Source organism: Scyliorhinus canicula, chromosome 31 (assembly GCF_902713615.1).
Source record: "Scyliorhinus canicula chromosome 31, sScyCan1.1, whole genome shotgun sequence".
In the NCBI taxonomy this organism is placed as follows: Eukaryota; Metazoa; Chordata; class Chondrichthyes; order Carcharhiniformes; family Scyliorhinidae; genus Scyliorhinus; species Scyliorhinus canicula.
Genome location: NC_052176.1, coordinates 1,016,020 through 1,035,632, shown reverse-complemented (window position 1 = coordinate 1,035,632; position 19,613 = coordinate 1,016,020). Strand labels below are relative to the sequence as shown.

Sequence of the window (19,613 nt, the reverse complement as noted above, 5' to 3'; positions counted from 1 at the left end):
GGGAAAACCCCAAGGCGTTCTACACTTATGTGAGAAATAGGGCATCTTGGTAGCATAGTGGTTAGCACAATTGCTTCACAGCTCCAGGGTCCCAGGTTCGATTCCCAGCTGGGTCACTGTCTGTGTGGGTTTCCTCCGGGTGCTCCGGTTTCCTCCCACAGTTCAAAGATGTGCGGGTTAGGTGGATTGGCCATGCTAAATTGCCCTTAGTGTCCAAAAAGGTTAAGTCGGGGATAGGGTAGACATGTGGGCTTGTGTAGGGTGCTCTTTGTAATTGTCTGTGCAGACTCGATGGGCAGAATGGCCTCCTTCTGCACTGTAAATTCTATAATAAGAGGATGATCAGAATGAGAGTAGGGCTGATCAGGGATAGTGGAGGGAACTTGTGCCTAGAGTCTGAGGAGATGGGGGAGGCCCTAACTGAATATTTTGCTTCAGCATCCACGAGAGAGAGGGACCTTGTTACCCATGAGAACAGTGTGAACCAGGTTAAGAGACATGAACAGGTTGATGTTAAGAAGGAGGATGTGCTGGACATTTTGAAAAGAATCAGGATAGATAAGTCCCCTGGTCCTGACGGAATATACCCAAGGTTACTATGGGAAGCATGGGAGGAGATTGCTGCGCTGTTGGCGATGATCTTTGCGTTCCTCGCTCTCCACTTGAGTAGTACCGGATGATTGGAGGGAGGCAAATGTTGTTCCCCTGTTCAAGAAAGGGAATAGGGAAATCCCTGGGAATTACAGACCCATCAGTCTTACATCTGTGGTGAGCAAAATATTGGAAAGGATTCTGAGAGATAGGCTTCATGATTATTTAGAAAAATATTGTTTGATTAAAGATAGTCACCTTGGCTTTGTGACGGGCAGGTCATGCCTCACAAGCCTCATTGAATTCTTTGAGAATGTGACGAAACACATTGGTGAAGGTCGGGCAGTGGATGTGGTATATATGGATTTCAGTAAGGCATTTGATAAGGTTTCCCATGGTAGGCTCATTCAGAAAGTTAGGGGGCATGGGATACAGGGGAATTTGGCTGTCTGGATACAGATTGGCTATCAGAAAGAAGACAGCGAGTGGTAGTGGATGGAAAGTATTCCGCCTGGAGGTCGGTGACCAGTGGTGTCCTGCAAGGATCTGTTCTGGGACATCTGTGAAGTGATTCATTTTGGAAGGTCGAATTTGAATGCTGAATACAGGGTTAAAGGCAAGATTCTTGGAAGTGTGGAGAAACAGAGGGATTTTGGGGTCCACCTCCATAGATCCCTCAAAATTGCCACCCAGGTTGATAGGCTGTTAAGCAGGCGTATGGTGTGTTGGCTTTCATTAACAGGGGGATTGAGTTTAAGAGCCGCGAGGTTTTGCTGCAGCTTTATAAAACTCTAGTTAGACCATACTTGTAATATTGTGTCCTGTTCTGGTCACCTCATTATAGGAAGGATGCGGATGCTTTGGAGAGGGTACAGAGGAGATTTACCAGGATGCTTCCTGGACTGGAGGGCATGTCTTATGAAGAAAGGTTGAGGGGGCTAGGGCTTTTCTCACTGGAGCGAAGAAGGCAGAGAGGTGACTTGATAGAGGTGTACAAGGTGATGAGAGGCATGGATAGAGTGGATAGCCAGAGACTTTTCCCCAGGGCGGGAATGGCTGTCACGAGGGGACATCATTTTAAGGTGGTTGGAGGAAGGTATAGGGGATATGTCAGAGGTAGGTTCTGTACACAGAGCGTGGTGGGTGTGTGGAATGCACGGCCAGCAGAGGTGGTGGAGTCAGAATCATTAGGGACATTTAAGCGACTCTTAGACAGGCACATGGACAGCAGGAAATTGAAGGGGTGTAGGTTAGGTTGACCTTAGATTAGGATAAATGGGGGGCAGTACGGTGGCCTAGTGGTTAGCACAACCGCCTCACGGCGCTGAGGTCCCAAGTTCGATCCCAGCTCTGGGTCACTGTCCGTGTGGAGTTTGAACATTCTCCCCGTGTCTGCGTGGGTTTCGCCCCCACAACCCAAAAATGTGCAGAGTAGGTGGATTGGCCCTTAATTGGAAAAATTGCCCCTTAATTGGAAAAAATAATTGGGTCATCTAAATTTATAAAAAAAAAGATTAGGATAAATGGTCGGCACAACATCGTGGGCCGAAGGGCCTGTGCTGTACTGTTCTATGTTCTAAAACACTTATTTTTCCCCAAATTTAATTTGTAACCTGAAAAAGCCCCAAATCTCCTCAGCAGTCCCATTTCATCCGTCACTGAAGAGCCCGGGTTGGAGATATACAGCAACAGATCATCCACAAGCAGAGATGGCTTGTGCAGCAAGCGCCTGGCCTCCCCACCCCCACCCAATACTCATACACATCCCCCTTCGCCCTCCACAACTGCCGAACCGCCTTTCCTATGGACAGAAGGTCTAACCTCTCCTGTAACTCCTTCCTCCTCACCAGAAGACCTGGGGTTGGATCCTCCGCATATCTCCCATCCACCGCCAACATTTCCTCTCCCAGCCGCTGCCACTCCTCTTGACTCCCTGTCCACCTGAGCCTTAAACGAGATAACCTTGCCTCTCACTACTGCTGTCAACGCTTCCCATACCACTGACGGCAAAACCTCCCCATTCCTATTCAACCCTATGTAGTCCTCAATCACCATTTTGGCACAAACGTTTGAGTCCGCCAACAACTCCACATCCAGGCTCCAGGCAGGCCTCTGTACAGACCCCTTCTCCAGGATCACATCCACCCAATGTGGAGCACGGCCCGAGATAACAATCGTCGATTATTCTGCCTTTCTCACCCCAGCCAACAGTGCCTTCCCCATGACAAAAATCCTTCAATACACATTGCACACTGGGGAATGAATGAGTATTCCCTATCCCGCAGGTGCAAAAACCTCCACGGGTCTGCTCCTCCCATCTCCCTAATAAATCCAGTCATTAGCTTCACACCCTACCCCCTGCATGGGGTCAGCGAACACGGCTTGGACCTATCCGACTTCGGATTCAGCACTGCATTCAAGTGCTAACTGTATTAACTGGTGCACAACCAAACTCGGTGTGGCAGCCAACATTTCATAAATCCTATGTTGTCCCAATTCAGGGTGTACATGCTAACCTGTTATAGAACATAGAACAGTACAGCACAGAACAGGCCCTTCGGCCCTCAATGTTGTGCCGAGCCATGATCACCCTACTCAAACCCACGTATCCACCCTATACCCGTAACCCAACAACCCCCCCTTAACCTTACTTTATTAGGACACTACGGGCAATTTAGCATGGCCAATCCACCTAACCTGCACATCTTTGGACTGTGGGAGGAAACCGGAGCACCCGGAGGAAACCCACGCAAACGGGGAGGACGTGCAGACTCCACACAGACAGTGACCCAGCCGGGAATCGAACCTGGGACTCTGGAGCTGTGAAGCATTTATGCTAACCACCATGCTACCCTGCTGCCCCATGGGCCATGGTTTAGAGAACCCCAAAGTGTATCATGAAGTTCACCTGACCCACAACTTTTACTAGATTGTGGTGTGGGGAGCACACGGCCCACTCTACAGGTGTGGTACAGCAGAAATGGAAAAGTATTTTTTAAAGAAAAACAATGTTTATTCTATGAACTCAAGTTAACCTTTTTAAAACATACAGTGAACATCTTAGCCACCATTAATTCAAATACAATCCCCCAAAGACTACAACACTCAGTAATCCTTATTAAATTCCCAAACAACATCCAAAAGAAAAAAGAAGCACCTTTTAACAGAAGTACATCAGGTTCAAATTCACTACTGAGAACATTTATAATTCTGAATTCACCAAATGATCAAGAGATAGGCTTCTCATGGCAGAGAGAACAGCAGTACACATGCTTTGTCAGGCTTCAGCTCCAACACTAAAACGAAACCAAAAAAATACAGACACACCCAAGCTTTTCTCAAAGTGAAACTTAAAAAGCAGAGCCAGAGCTCAGCTCCACCCACATTCTGACATCACTGCAGCCAGAGCTCAGCTCCACCTACACTCTGACATCACTGCAGCCAGAGCTCAGCTCCACCCACACGCTGACATCACTGCAACCAGAGCTCAGCTCCACCCACACTCTGACATCACAGCAGCCAGAGCTCAGCACCACCCACACTCTGACATCACTGCAGCCAGAGCTCAGCTCCACCCACACTCTGACATCACTGCAGCCAGAGCTCAGCTCCACCCACACTCTGACATCACTGCAGCCAGAGCTCAGCTCCACCCACACTCTGACATCACTGCAGCCAGAGCTCAGCTCCACCCACACTCTGACATCACAGCAACCAGAGCTCAGCTTCACCCACACTCTGACATCACTGCAGCCAGAGCTCAGCTCCACCCACACTCTGACATCACTACAGCCAGAGCTCAGCTCCACCCACACTCTGACATCACTACAGCCAGAGTTATTATTGATATTATTGTTGCGTTCCTACTCCCCCGCTGGTCAGCCACTACCTTCCCCATCTGGAACCTCACCTTCTTACCCACCAATAGCACAACGCCCCCGCCCCTCTCCGGGCCCTGCTATCAAAGTCTGAGTTGAACACCTGACTCATCCACCCTTTCCGAAGCCTCACTTGGTCCTTCACCCTCAGGTGGGTCTCTTGCAAGAGCACCATGTCGGCTTTCAAGCTCTTTAAATGCAAGAAGATGCTAGCTCGCTTTACCTGTCCCCAACCCCCCAGCCACCGCATGTTCCACATCACCAGCCGGACTGGGGATCTCTCAACTCCTCGCCCCTCTTATCCGCTACTCCTGGCTCCACTCGACAGGCAGGATTCATCCCTACCCCTATGTCAGCGACCATCCCCTCCTTCCCTTCCCAGAGACCCCCCAGTAACTTCCTCTTGACCTCACCAGTATCATCCCCATCCCCCCACCATTCACACCTCCCAGGCCCATCGAAACCTGTCCATACAGGTGTTCCAATGACCTAGGCCCCTCCCTCCACCACGCTCCCGTTCACCAGCCAAATTACGTTTGCTGGCATAGTGGCCCCCTGCCAGTGCCCCCTTCCCCACATCGAGAAAACCAGCACCAAAGCCCCCCACACCCAAACCTTTCAAACTCCTAACCCAGGGGCAGCACGGTACCGCCGTGGGTTAGCACTGCAGCCTCAAGGCGCTGAGGTCCCAGGTTCGATCCTGGCTCTGGGTCACTGTCCACTTGGAGTTTGCACATTTTCCTCGTGTTTGCGTGGGTTTCGCCCCCACAACCCAGAGGTATGCAGGGTAGGTAGATTGATCACGCTAAATTGCCCCTTAATTGGAAAAAATGAATTGGGGACTCTAAATTTATTTTTAAAAACTCCTAATACATTAATTCCTCAAACCCAAGAGAAACAAACCCCAACCAATTTCCCGCACCGCTACAAACCATTCCTCCCCCGTACACAACTTGAAAAGAGAGAAAATAAACCCCAAATAAAGTAGACAAAAAGTGAAAAAAGATTATCACCACCAAAATCCAAACTTGGGCTAAACAGCTGGCTTGTAATGCAGAACAAGGCCAGCAGCGCGGGTTCAATTCCCGTACCAGCCTCCCCGAACAGGCGCCGGAATGTGGCGACTAGGGGCTTTTCACAGTAACTTCATTGAAGCCTACTTGTGACAATAAGTGATTATTATTATCATTTTAGTCCCAGTCGTTTAACTTTCATGAACATCTCTGCCTCCTCCGCTGTCTCAAAGTAGAAATCCTTGGAGTTATGTGTGGTCCACCCGAAACCTCACGGTGCTTTTGTACAACGCAACCTTCGCCCGACCAAAGGCCGCTCGCCAGCTCTGCCATGAGATCCTGCTATATACGAATACCTTCTCTTCCCTACCTCAACAACTTGGTGAATGTCTCTGCAAAGTACTCCGTCGGCCTCTGGCCCTCCCGCCCCTCAAGCAGCCCCACGATCCTCAGATTCTGCCTTTGTGACCTGTTCTCCAGTTCCTCCACCTTGGCTCTCAGCACTTTGTTACTCTCCAACACCCTCCACAGCTCCTCACCCATCGAGGTGAACTGGTCACTGTGCTGCGACAATGCCTCCTCCACCCCTTCAATGCCTCCTTGCTCCCGCACCACCATCGCATCTTTGCCAGAGCCTTCCTTACCAGGGTACGAGTCTCATTGACCCATTCCTTTGGCGAGATTATCATCTCCCTGCGATGCCTGTCAAAGTGCTTGAAAACCAGCCGCTCAAACTGCCCCGCCATCACTTGGCCAGCGTGTCCAAAGTAATGTGTACAGCCCCATCCAGTGAGCCTGTTCCCACCATCTTTCCTCATACTGAACTCCCCACCAAACTCGCCAGCAGCAGTTAGGTCGCACCTGGAGACTTTATCCTTTTTACTTTACGTATTCTTTCCCATAGAATTTACAGTGCAGAAGGAGGCCATTCGGCCCATTGAGTCTGCACCGACCCTTGGAAAGAGCACCTCTGTGTTTGTCTGTGTTATCTGTGTGTAGAGGGTGGACGAGTTAAAGAAAATAGTTAACCTGTTGTATTTGAAGTCTATTTAATTTTAATTATTATTAATAATAAAAATGAATTGTGTTTAAATTTACAAACCTGGTGACTGTTGTTACCGGGCAGCCAAAGATCAGAGACTTTGGGTATTTTCTAAGAATTAATAGTAAATTTCAATTGCATTGTGACTCTAGGTCAAGTGGGGCTGGAATTGACCATGCGCTGGCCCAGGATGTCATAACAGTGAGTTGCTGCAATGCACCTTGTAAACGGTACACACGGCTGCCGCTGTGCGTCGGTGGTGGAGGGTTTCAATGTTTGTGGAAGGGGGAGCAATCCTGTATGGTGTCGAGCTTCTTGAGTGTTGTTGGAAGCTGGACTCATCCAGGCAAGTAGAGAATATTCCCTCACACTCCTGACTTGAGCCTTGTAGATGGTGGACAGGGTTCAGGGAGTCAGGAGGTGAGTTACTCTTCGCAGGACTCTGACCTGCCCTGGTAGCCACAGTATTAATGTGGCTGGGTCCAGTTCAGTTTCTGATCAATGGTAACCCCCAGGATTGTGGGGGATTCAGCGATGGTAATGCCATTGAATGTCAAGGGGCGATAGTTAGTTCCTCTCTCTTGTAGGAGATGGTCATTGCCTGGCACTTGTGTGGTGGGAATGTACCAGGTGTCCTGAGAAGGGGAGGGTAGGGGAAGCCCTGGGGGAATCACAAGGCGGTGGGGGCAACCTCGCTTTCAGGGGGTAGGCTGAAGTGAGGGAGAGCGGGAGGTCTCCGGTCTGTGAAGGGAGGACGCCCCAATCAGAAAGGAACTTTTGATTGAGGACCTGCCCCCCCCACCCTTTCCACCCAAGGTCAAAGGTGAAAACCATTTCTGTTTTATACCCTCAATCATCGGGTACTCGGCAGCCTAAAATTGAGGCTGGGCAGGAAGAGGTCCTTAAGTGGTCCTTAAGTGGCATTTAAGGAGTTCAATAGAGGCCTGGGTGTGTATCCCATGGACAGGAAAGTGGAATTAGCTGAACATCAGCCATGATCGCATTGAATAAAGGAGCAAGCTCAAGGGACCGCATGCTCTTTCAGTGCTGCTATTCCTTATGTTGGTAACAATGGTTATTGAGTTCAGACAGCTGGCTTAGCTTAGCTGACAGAGGGATTGGAGAGAGCCGTGTCAGACTCAGAGTCACAGTAGAGGAATGCGGAAGGCAGGTCATACTACAGAGAGGCTGACCAGTCTCCCAGATTTGGATAATGTACCCTATCAGAAGCCTAAATTTGACTGGGCTCAGACTAATTGAGGTGGGGTCACGACCTCCCATTGGCTCCGTCATTGGTGTCAGCTGCAGGGGCCGAATTGAGGGAATTCCAGAGCCCGATACCCAAAATGTTTGTGAAGGAAGGGGAATTCCCAGGAATTTAGGGCTGGATTCTCCGCCGGCGGGATTCTCCGTATGGCCGGCAGCCCCACAATGGGAAACCCCATTGACCAGCTGGCGTAACGGAGCATCCCGCCAACGGGGTGAAACAGAAATGTGGCACGGCGGGACAGAGAATCCAGCTCCTGGTCTCAGAATGGAGTCACATCCTCCTTTCAATGGTGACACTGCAGCACCTCCACTGGTGAAAGGTTGTAATTATAATGTGACATTTACATAGGCAGTCTCCATTGTAAATAATTGATTATGGACAGACTTCAGGCTCATACTTTTATTCTGTCAATAGAAAAGATCATTGAATCTAAGTAGAAAAGTTTAATCCCCCTTACCTGAAGTAAAGTCAGTGACATATCCATCTCCGACATAGATGGTCCAGTCTTGAAATGCATGTTGGGATATTTCAATCAAATGTCCAGAATCAGGGAGAGGGTTTGGTTGGAAAGAAAATAGTTTTGACATTAGAAGTACAGTTATTTGAAAGTGTATTTATTCACAGACCTTTGGGTTATAGTGGTTAAAGTGCAGATTAACAATAGCACTAACGACTTAATCGCCTCAATCGCCGATATTCGAGGAAATACAAGGTCAGTCTGTGAAACTTGTCCTTGTGCATTAATCCTTTTGGGCACTGGTATCATTCTGGTGACTTAGCACACGCCCCTCTACAGTCAATATCCCCTTCCTGAATTGCAGTGAATGAAAATCGCTTATTGTCACGAGTAGGCTTCAATGAAGTTACTGTGAAAAGCCCCTAGTCACCACATTCCGGTGAATGTCCGGGGAGGCTGGTACGGGAATCGAACCGTGCTGCTGGCCTGCTTGGTCTGCTTTATAAGCCAGCGATTTAGCCTTGTGAGCTAAACCAGTGCCCAAAACTGAAGGCAGTTAGCCCGAAGTGGGATCTGAACACATGTCTGGATTGTGTGTAACGTAACATCCACTCCTTTGTATTTCACTCTCATTGTTTCAATGGCCAACAATTAAGCTGGGCTTTGACTTCCGATGGCGGCAATGCGGAGCTAAGCCGCACATTCGGCAGCTCCCGCTGAAAACTGACTTTGGGGCTCTTTTCAGGGCCCCCAACGGAACTTTATCAGCAAATCCCGATGTGGGAAGAGGGCAGGAGTCGACCCCTACGGTCCTATGGTCCGGACCAGGAGTGGGGTAAGGAGAAAAACGGTGGAAGCACCCCCTGGAAAAGCGGGGGAAGGAAGACAAAATGGCGGACGGCGGAGGACTGGAGGCAGTGGGTGCAGGAGCAGCAGGCGACTCTGCTGCGCTGCTTCCAGGAGCTTAAGGTGGAGCTGCTGGAGTCGTTCAAGGTTACCACCAGAGAGCTGATGGAGACTCAGACAGCCCAGGGGGCTGCGATCCGGGATCTGCAGAAGCAGGCCTCCGAAAGGGAGGATGAGGCCATGGCTGTCACGGGGAAGGTGGAGATGCACGAGGCGCTCCATAAAAGATGGCAGGAGCGGTTCGAGGAGTTGGACAACCGGTCGAGGCGGAAGAATTTGCGGATCCTGGGCCTCACGGAGGGGCTGGAGGGGTCGGACCTAGCGGCCTATGTGGTGACGATGTTGAACTCGCTGATGGGGGCTGTGTCCTTCCAGGGGCCCCTGGAGTTAGAGGGGGCCCACAGAATTCTGGCTAGGAGGCCCAAGCCGAACGAGCCGCCGCGGGCGGTGTTGATGGGGTTTCATCGGTTCGTGGATCGTGAGTGTGTGCTCCGGTGGGCCAAGAAGGAGCAGAGCAGCAAGTGGGAGAACACGGAGGTGCGGATCTTCCAGGACTGTAGTGCGGAGGTGGCGAAGCAGAGGGCCGGGTTTAACCGGACGAAGGTGGTGCTCCACAGATGGAGCGTGAAGTTTGGTATGTTGCAGCCGGCGCGTCAGTGGATCACCTATAAGGATCAGCACCATTATTTTGAGTCCCCGGAGGAGGGTGGGCCTTTGTGCAGGCCGAGAAATTGGACTCAAACTGAGGGTCTAAGATGGGGGGTGTTGTACAATACTGTACTTGTATTTGCCTGGTTTAATGTATGATGTGGGTTGGCCTTAGGGTGGGTGGGGTGATGTCGTTATGTCTTTTTTGTATGGGTTTTTCTGTATGGGTCTGGTGGACGGGTTCGGGCAGGGGGGTAAACGGGGAGTTTGGAGAGCTGGTGGGGGGGACTGACAATGGGAGTTGCCCTAGAGGAGGCTGGGCAAGGTGAAAGCGTGGGCTTTTCTCGGGTTTCCCGTGCTGGGAGATGGTGGGGGCGGAGTCGGGGCTGAGAAGCGTGGGCCGTTGCTGGCTGTTTTCTTTTCCCGCGCAAGAGCGGGGGGGGGGAGGACCCATTGACGGGCACGATGGAGGAGGGGTAGTCCCACATGGGGAGGAGTCGGAGGTAGGGCGGGAGTCGCCGGGGTCAGCAGACGTTAGCTGATTTACGGGAGTGCTATGGAGGGAGGGGCGCGGCTAGAAGGGGTCCTAGCCTTGGGGGGGGGGGTACCGGGTTGCTGCTGAAACGGTCAGGAAGGAGCTGGAGGATGCAGGGGGTGCTGGAGGGGGGGAGTTGCCGCCGTGGGAAACTGGCAGAGTGGGGGACGCTGGCCGGTGGTGGGCAAGGGATGGGTTATGGCTAATCGGCAGGGGAGGGGGCAGGGAGCCCTCTGATCCGGCTGATAACCTGGAATGTGAGGGGGCTGAATGGGCTGGTCAAACGGGCCCGGGTGTTTGCGCACCTGAAGGGGCTGAAGGCAGATGTGGCCATGCTCCAGGAGACACACCTGAAAGTGGCGGACCAGGTTTGGCTGAGGAAGGGATGGGTGGGCCAAGTATTTCACTCAGGGCTGGATGAGAAGAGTCGGGGGGTGGCGATCCTGGTGGGGAAGAAGGTGTCGTTTGAGGCGTTAAATGTGGTGGCTGACAGTGGCAGGAGGTATGTGATGGTGAGTGGTAAGCTGCAGGGGGAGCGGGTGGTGTCGGTGAATGTTTACCCCCCAAATTGGGACGATGCGGGGTTTATGCGGCGAATGTCACGAGCGCTGATTTCCTTGATCTTGAAGCGGGACAAGGACCCTCTGCAGTGGGGGTCATATAGGCCAATTTTGCTGCTAAATGTTGACGCCAAGCTGCTGGCAAAGATCCGAGCCACAAGAATAGAGGATTGCGTGCCCGGGTCATTCATGAGGACCAGACGGGGTTTGTGAAGGGAAGGCAGTTGAATACGAACGTGTAAAGGCTCCTCAACGTTATTATGATGCCGGATGTGGAAGGGGAGGCGGAGATAGTGGTGGCATTGGATGCAGAGAAGGCCTTTGATAGGTTTGAGTGGGAGTATCTGTGGGAGGTGTTGGAGAGGTTTGGGTTTGGGGAGGGGTTTATCTGTTGGGTGAGGCTGCTCTACGAGGCCCCGATGGCGAGTGTAGCCACAAATAGGAGGAGGTTGGAGTACTTTCGGCTGTACCGGGGGACGAGACAGGGGTGCCCTCTGTCCCCCTTGCTCTTTGCGTTGGCGATTGAGCCCCTGGCCATGGCGTTGAGGGAGTCAGGGAACTGGAGGGGCCTGGTGCGGGGTGGGGCGGAGCATCGAGTGTCGCTTTATGTGGACGACCTGTTGCTGTATGTGGCTGACCCGGTGGGGGGGATGCCGGAGTTGATGAGGATTCTTAGTGAATTTGGGGGTTTCTCTGGGTATAAGTTGAACCTGGGCAAGAGTGAGATGTTCATGGTGCATCCGGGGGATCAGGAGGAGGGGATTGGTAGGCTCCCACTGAAGCAGGCAGGGAAGAGCTTCAGGTACCTAGGTGTCCAGGTGGCTGGGAGTTGGGGGGCCCTGCACAAGCTCCACCTCACAAGGTTGGTGGAGCAGATGGAGGAGGAGTTCAAGAGGTGGGATATGTTACCGCTGTCACTGGCGGGGAGGGTGCAGTCCGTTAAGATGACGGTGCTCCCGAGGTTTTTTTCCTGTTCCAGTGCCTCCCCATCCTTATCCCGAAAGCCTTTTTTAGGCGGGTCAACAGGAGTATCACGGGATTTGTGTGGGCGCATGGGACTCCGAGGGTGAGAAGAGTGTTCTTGGAATGGGGCAGGGATAGGGGAGGCAGGCTGGTGTTGCCCAACCTCTGTGGGTATTATTGGGCTGCCAACGCAGCGATGTTGCGTAAGTGGGTAATGGACGAGGAAGGGGCAGCATGGAAGTGTATGGAGGTGGCGTCATATGTGGGCACGAGCCTGGAGGCGCTCGTAATGGCGCCGTTGCCGCTCCCTTCAACGTGGTATACCACGAGCCCGGTGGTGGCAGCTACCCTCAAAATTTGGGGGCAATGGAGACAGCATTGGGGAGAAGTGGGGGGCTCGATGGAGGCCCCGATATGGGGGAACCATCGGTTTGTCCCAGGGAGCATTGATGGTGGATTTCTGGGCTGGCACAGGGTAGGGATTAGGAGGTTGAGGGACCTGTTTGTGGAGTGGAGGTTCGCGAGCTTGGGGGAGTTAGAGGGGAAGTTTGGGCTCCCCCCGGGGAGCATGCAGGTGAGGGCGTTTGCCAGGCGGCAGGTGGAGGGGTTTCCCTTGCTGCCCCCACATGGGGTGCGGGACAGGGTGCTCTCGGGGGTGTGGGTTGGAGGAGGGAGGATTTCGGACATATACCGGGTGATGCAGGAGGTAGACGAGGCCTCGGTGGAGGAACTGAAGGGTAAATGGGAAGAGGAGCTGGGTGAGGAGATTGAGGAGGGGACGTGGGCGGATGCCCTGGAGATAGTGAATTCCTCCTCTTCCTGTGCGAGGCTTAGCCTCATACAGTTCAAGGTGCTGCATAGGGCCCACATGACTGGGACGAGGATGAGTAGGTTTTTCGGGGGCGAGGACAGGTGTGCTAGGTGCTCGGGGGGCCCAGCGAACCACGCCCATATGATTTGGGCGTGCCCAGCACTGGGGGAGTTTTGGAAGGGGGTAGCAAGGACGGTGTCGAGAGTGGTGGGATCCAGGGTCAAGCCAGGCTGGGGACTCTAAATTTTTGGGGTTGCAGCGGAGCCGGGAGTGCAGGAGGCGAAAGAGGCCGATGTTCTGGCCTTTGCGTCCCTAGTAGCCCGGCGGAGGATCTTGCTCCAATGGAAGGATGCGAGGCCCCCAAGCGTGGAGGCCTGGATCAATGATATGGCGGGGTTCATTAAATTGGAGAAGGTGAAATTTGCCCTGAGGGGATCAGTACAAGGGTTCTTTAGGCGGTGGCAGCCTTTCCTGGACTTCCTGGTGGAACGGTAGGGAAATAGCCCGGCAGCAGCAGCAACACGGGGGGGGAGGGGGGGGGGGGGGGGGGGATGAGGGGGTGGGATGGGGTGGGGGTTTGGTTTGGTGGGAGGGAGAACTGTGTACATGGGTTTGTGGGATGTGGCGGGTGTTATTTCTTTCCCTTTTGTTGTTTGGGTGTTCTTTTGTTTTTTCTTTTGTTTGTAGTTGCTTTTGAAGTTTAGTGGGTGTTGTTCTTGTGTTGTTACCGCGGTTGTTTTGTTAATATTGTTGTGATGTTTATATTTTGTAAAAATTTCAATAAAAATTATTTTTTTAAAAATTAAGCTGGGCTTTGGTGAGATCACGCCTATGTGCAGTTTGGATCTGCTTCGTGAATGAACCTGCCTTAGAGAGAGAGGCAGTGAACGTTCACTAGATTACAGTAAGAACCATTACAACACCAGGTTAAAGTCCAACAGGTTTGTTTCAACCACGAGCTTTCGGAGCACTGCTCCTTCCTCAGGTGAATGGTACCCATCGTACAAGGTACACCCAGCTTCTGTCGCAACATGACGGACGTCCTACAGAAACTCAGCACCCATGGACCAGTTGAACCAGGAACATTCTTCATCACAATGGATGTCTCGGCACTCTACACCAGCACCCCCCATGACGACGGCATTGTTGCAACAGCCTCAGTCCTCAACACCTACAACTGCCAATCTCCCGACGCAATTCTGCAACTCATCCGCTTCATTCTAGATCACAACGTCTTCACCTTCGACAACAAATTCTTCATCCAGATGCACGAAACAGCCATGGGAACCAAATTTGCACCTCAATACGCCAACATCTTCATGCACAAGTTTGAACAAAACTTCCTCACCGCACAGGACCTCCAACCGACGTTATACAACAGATACATCGATGACATTTTTTTCCTTTGGACCCACAGTGAAGAATCACTGAAACGACTACACGATGAGATCAATAAGTTCCATCCCACCATCAGACTCACCATGGACTATTCTCCAAATTCTATTGCATTCTTGGACACACTCATCTCCATCAAGGATGGTCACCTCAGCACTTTGCTTTACCGCAAGCCCACAGATAACCTCACGATGCTCCACTTCTCCACCCTAAACACATTAAAGAAGCCATTCCCTATGGACAAGCCCTCCATATACACAGGATCTGCTCAGACGAGGAGGAGCGTAACAGACATCTACAGATATTGAAAGATGCCCTCATACGAACGGTACATGGCACTCGACTCATCGCTCGACAGTTCCAACGCTCCACAGCAAAAAGCCGCACCGACCTCCTCAGAAGACAAACACGGGACACAACTGACAGAGTACCCTTCGTCGTCTAGTACTTTCCTGGGGCGGAGAAATTACGACATCTTCTTCGCAGCCTTCAACACATCATCAATGAAGATGAACATCTTGCCAAGGTCATTCCCACACCCCCACTACTTGCCTTCAAACAACCGCGCAACCTCAAACAAACCATTGTTTGCAGCAAATTACCCAGCCATCAGAACAGCGACCACAACACCACACAACCCTGCCAGGGCAATCTCTGCAAGACGTGCCAGATCATTGACATGGATACCACCATTACACTTGGTAACACCAACCACCAGGTACGCGGCACATACTCGTGCGACTCGACCAATGTAGTCTACCTCATACGCTGCAGGAAAGGATGTCCCGAAGCGTGGTACATTGGCGAGACCATGCAGACGCTGCGGCAATGGATGAACGGGCATCGTGCGACAATCACCCGGCAGGAATGTTCCCTTCCAATCGGGGAGCACTTCAGCAGTCAGGGGCATTCAGCCTCTGATCTCCGGGTAAGCGTTCTCCAAGGCGGCCTTCAGGACACGCGACAACGCAGAATTGCTGAGTAAAAACTTATAGCTAAGTTCCACACGTATGAATGCGGCCTCAACCGGGATCTTGGATTTATGTTGCATTACATTCATCCCCCACCATCTGGCCTGGACTTGCAAAATCCTACCAACTATTCTGGCTTGAGACAATTTACACCTCTTTAACCTGTGATTACCCCCTATCTCTGGATCTGTAATGATTTGATTACCCGCAAATGCTCGCCTTCCAAGCATTGTCCGGCATCTCTGACTTTGTCTATATCAATGTTTCTGGAACATACCTCTTCATTCACCTGAGGAAGGAGCAGTGCTCCGAAAGCTCGTGTTTGAAACAAACCTGTTGGACTTTAACCTGGTGTTGTGAGACTTCTTACTGTGCTCACCCCAGTCCAACGCTGGCATCTCCACATCATGGTTCACTGGATTGATACTGGAGTTGAGAGAGCTGTTTTATGAGAGGTTAAGGCCTGTAGAATGTTGTGGGTTCCCTAAATCACCGACAAGGACTTCCAACAAAGGTAGTTTATTCCTGAAATCAACAGCTCTTGGATTAAGCTGTAGCAACTGGTTCATAGCCCATCACAGCTCCTTCTCTCTCCCTGTCCCCCTCCCCCGCTTTCCTATGTCCCTCCCCTCCCATCTCTATCTCCCCTCACATCCACCTTCCCCTCTCCCACTTCCCTCCCCTCTCCCTCTCCATCTTCCCCTCCTCACTCCCCCTCGGCACACGACCCCCTTCCCCTACTCCCACTCCCGCTCCCTTCCCTCTATCCAGCTCCCCCTCACCTCACCATGGAAACATGGAAAGTGTTCCCACAGGAAGGTCAATGACCAGAGAGTCCAGGGTGAAACGTAGAATCAGAGATTTACAGCAGGAAACAAGGCCATTCAGGCCAGTCTGTGCTGGGCGTCAAGGACCAATCCAGCCGATTCTCACCTCCAGCTCCTGGACCTGGTATTTTTGAAATGTGATGAATGTTTCTGCCTCTGTTACCCTTTCACACAGTGAGTTCCAAACTCTCACCCCCCTCTGGGGAAGACATATCCCCCCCAATCTCCTCTAAACCTCCTCCCTCTTACCCTAAACTGATACTGAAATTGTAATAGATCCTGGAGTCTCGAAATCCCGAAGCTAAATCAAGGCAGGAAATTAAATTGAAATGTGTGTTCCCATTTACTCCGTCTATTTCTGTTTTAATAAGTGAATGGGCTCTGGGATATTGGATTAACAAAGATAATTATAGAGTTAAACACCCGGCTTCTTTGTCATTTATATATTTGGCATATTGTGAAATTTCCTGGACATGGTTTGGAATAAGTAATGGAAGAGGTTAATTGCTGTAAGTTTCGTTTTCCCATAACCGGATAAAGTTTCGTTTCTCTCCAGCGAGAGGAAGAACTATTTTTTGACAATGATCCAGGAACTGCCCAAGGTTAAACAGATCAACAGAAAAGATATTTAAAACAAATGAGCATAATGCAAAGCTGGGTGTGGTTTGCACTTAACTTTGCTTCATTGAGATGCCTGTTGAAATGCAGAAGGTAGTGTGTGGAAGTAAGATAAAAGTTTCTATTGCCAACTGTTCAGTAGTCTAACGAATTAAACTACTTAGACTGGATAGCAATTATGTACAATTATTAACATGCTTTATGAATTACAGAATCAGGGCAGCACGGTGGCACAGTGGTTAGCACTGCTGCCTCATGGCGCCGAGGTCCCAGGTTTAATCCCGGCTCCGGTTCACTGTCTCTGTGGAATTTGAACATTCGCCCCCACAACCCAAAAACATGTGCAGGGTAGGTGGATTGGCCACGCTAAATTCCCCCTTGATTGGAAAAAATGAATTGGGTACTGTAATTTTTTTTTTCAAATGAATCACAGAATAATACGCACAGAAGAGGCCCATTGAGTCTGCATCGACACATGAAAGGCCCTGACCTCTCTACCTAATCCTAATCCCATTTGCCAGCACTTGACCCATAGCCTTGAATGTTATGACGTGCCAAGTACTCATCCAGGTACTTTATAAAGGATGTGAGGCAACCGACCTCTACCACCCTCCCAGGCCGTGTGTTCCAGGCCGTCACCACCCTCTGGGTAATAAAGGTTTGTCCTCAAATCCCCCCTGAACCTCCCACCCCTCACCTTGAACTTGTGTCCCCTCGTAACTGACCCTTCAACTAAGGGGAACAGCTGCTCCCTCTCCATCCTGTCCATGCTCCTCATAATCTTGTCCACCTCGATCAGGCCGCCCCTCAGTCTCTGCTCCAGTGAAAACAACCCAAGCCTATCCATCCTCTCTTTATAACTGAAACGCTCCATCCCAGGCAACATCCTGGTGAATCTCCTCTGCATCCCCTCCAGTACAATCACATCCTTCCTATAATCATAGAATTTACAGTGCAGAAGGAGGCCATTCAGCCCATCGCGTCTGCACCGGCTCTTGGAAAGAGCACCCTACCCACGGTCAACAACTCCACCCTATCCCCATAACCCAGTAACCCCACCCAACACTAAGGGATATTTTGGACACTAAGGGCAATTTATCATGGCCAATCCATCTAACCTGCACATCTTTGGACTGTGGGAGGAAACCGGAGCACCCGGAGGAAACCCACGCACACACGGGGAGGATGTGCAGACTCCGCACAGACAGTGACCCAAGCCGGAATCGAACCTGGGACCCTGGAGCTGTGAAGCGATTGTGCTATCCACAATGCTGCCCACGGTAGCATTGTGGATAGCACATAATGTGGTGACCAGAATTGCACACAGTGCTCCAGCTGTGGCTTCACCACAGTTCTATACAACTCCCAACATTACCTCCCTGCGTTTGTAATCTATACCCCGATTGATAAAGGCGAGTGTCCCATATGCCATTTTCACCCCCCTATTAACCTGCCCTTCTGCCTTCAGAGATCTATGGCCAAACACGCCAAGGCCCCTTTGTTCCTCGGAACTTCCCAGTGTCGGGCCGTTCATTGAATACTTCCTTGTCACATTGTTCCTTCCAAAGTGTATCACCTCACACTTTTCAGGGTTAAATTCCATCTGCCACTTCTCCGCCCATTTGACCATCCCGTCTATATCTTCCTGTAACCCTGGACTCTCAGCCTCACTGTTAACCACCCGGCCGATCTTTGTGTCATCTGCAAACTTACTGATCTCCCCCCCACACATAGTCATCTATGTAATTTATATAAATGATGAACAATAGGGGACCCAGCACAGATCCCTGTGGTACCCCACTGGACACTGGCTTCCAGTCACTAAAGCAGCCGCCTGTCATCGCCCTCTGTCTCCTACAACTCAGCCAAGTTTGAATCCACCTTTTGAACAACAGAAATGATTAGTAACGGACCAACTGGAAAAATGGAGCCCCTGAGGTCAGTCCAGAGATGAGATGGGCGGCATGGTCGCACAGTGGTTAGCACTGTGGCTTCACAGCGCCAGGGTCCCAGGTTCGATTCCCGGCTTGGGTCACTGTCTGTGCGGAGCCTGCACATTCATAGAATCTACAGTGCAGAAGGAGGCCACTCGGCCCATCAAGTCTGCACCGGCTCTTTGAAAGAGCACCCTACCCAAGATCAACACCTCCACCCTATCCCCATAACCCAGTCACCCCACCCAACACTAAGGGCAATTTTGGACACAAAGAGCAATTTATCATGGCCGATCCACCTAACCTGCACATCTTTGGACTGTGGGAGGAAACCGGAGCACCCGGAGGAAACCCACGCACACACGGGGAGAACGTGCAGACTCCACACAGACAGTGACCCAAGCCAGAATCGAACCTGGGACCCTGGAGCTGTGAAGCAGTTGTGCTATCCACAATGCTACCGTGCTGCTACACGTTCTCCCCGTGTGTGCATGGGTTTCCTCCGGGTGCTCCGGTTTCCTCCCAGTCCAAAGATGTGCAGGTTAGGTGAATTGGCCATGATAAATTGCCCCTAATGTCCAAAATTGACCTTAGTGTTGGGTGGGGTTACTGGGTTATGGGGATAGGGTGGAGGGCTTGGGTAGGGTGCTCTTTTCAAGGGCCCGTGTAGACTCGATGGGCCGAATGGCCTCCTTCTGCACTGTAAATTCTATGGTGTTGTAAGACTTCTTACTGTGCTTACCCCAGTCCAACACCTGCATCTCCACATCACAGTTAGATTAGCAGAGAGTCAAACTCATTTGAGAACAATGTTAATAGTTCAATAAACACGTTGAACTCATTTCAGAATCTGGAGAATCCTTTATTTAATGCTGCATCAATACAGGGGCTGTTTAGCTCACAGGGCTAATCGCTGGCTTTGAAAGCAGACCAAGGCAAGCCAGCAGCACGGTTCGATTCCCGTAACAGCCTCCCCGAACAGGCGCTGGAATGTGGCGACTAGGGGCTTTTCACAGTAACTTCATTTGAAGCCTACTCGTGACAATGAGCGATTTTCATTTACATTTTCAAGTAGCAGCCTGTGTTATCCGAAGCAGCATAATACAGCAGGTAACATCTACAACCAAAAGAAAAAATGCTGGAAAATCTCAGCAGGTGTGGCAGCATCCGGAGGGAGAGAAAAGAGCTAATGTT

The 19,613-nt window shown here is 51.1% G+C and overlaps 1 protein-coding gene across 1 annotated transcript in view; it reads right to left on the bottom strand.

Moving 5' to 3' along the window:
• LOC119958869 (phospholipase A and acyltransferase 3-like) overlaps positions 1-8,293 on the bottom strand; it is a 38,833-nt gene extending 30,540 nt beyond the window's left edge. The window contains exon 1 of the mRNA XM_038787381.1: positions 8,252-8,293. Coding sequence (XP_038643309.1) covers positions 8,252-8,287 — 36 coding nt within the window. The 5' untranslated portion in view covers positions 8,288-8,293. The remainder of the gene's footprint in view (positions 1-8,251) is intronic.
• Between the last annotated feature and the right edge of the window lie 11,320 nt (positions 8,294-19,613).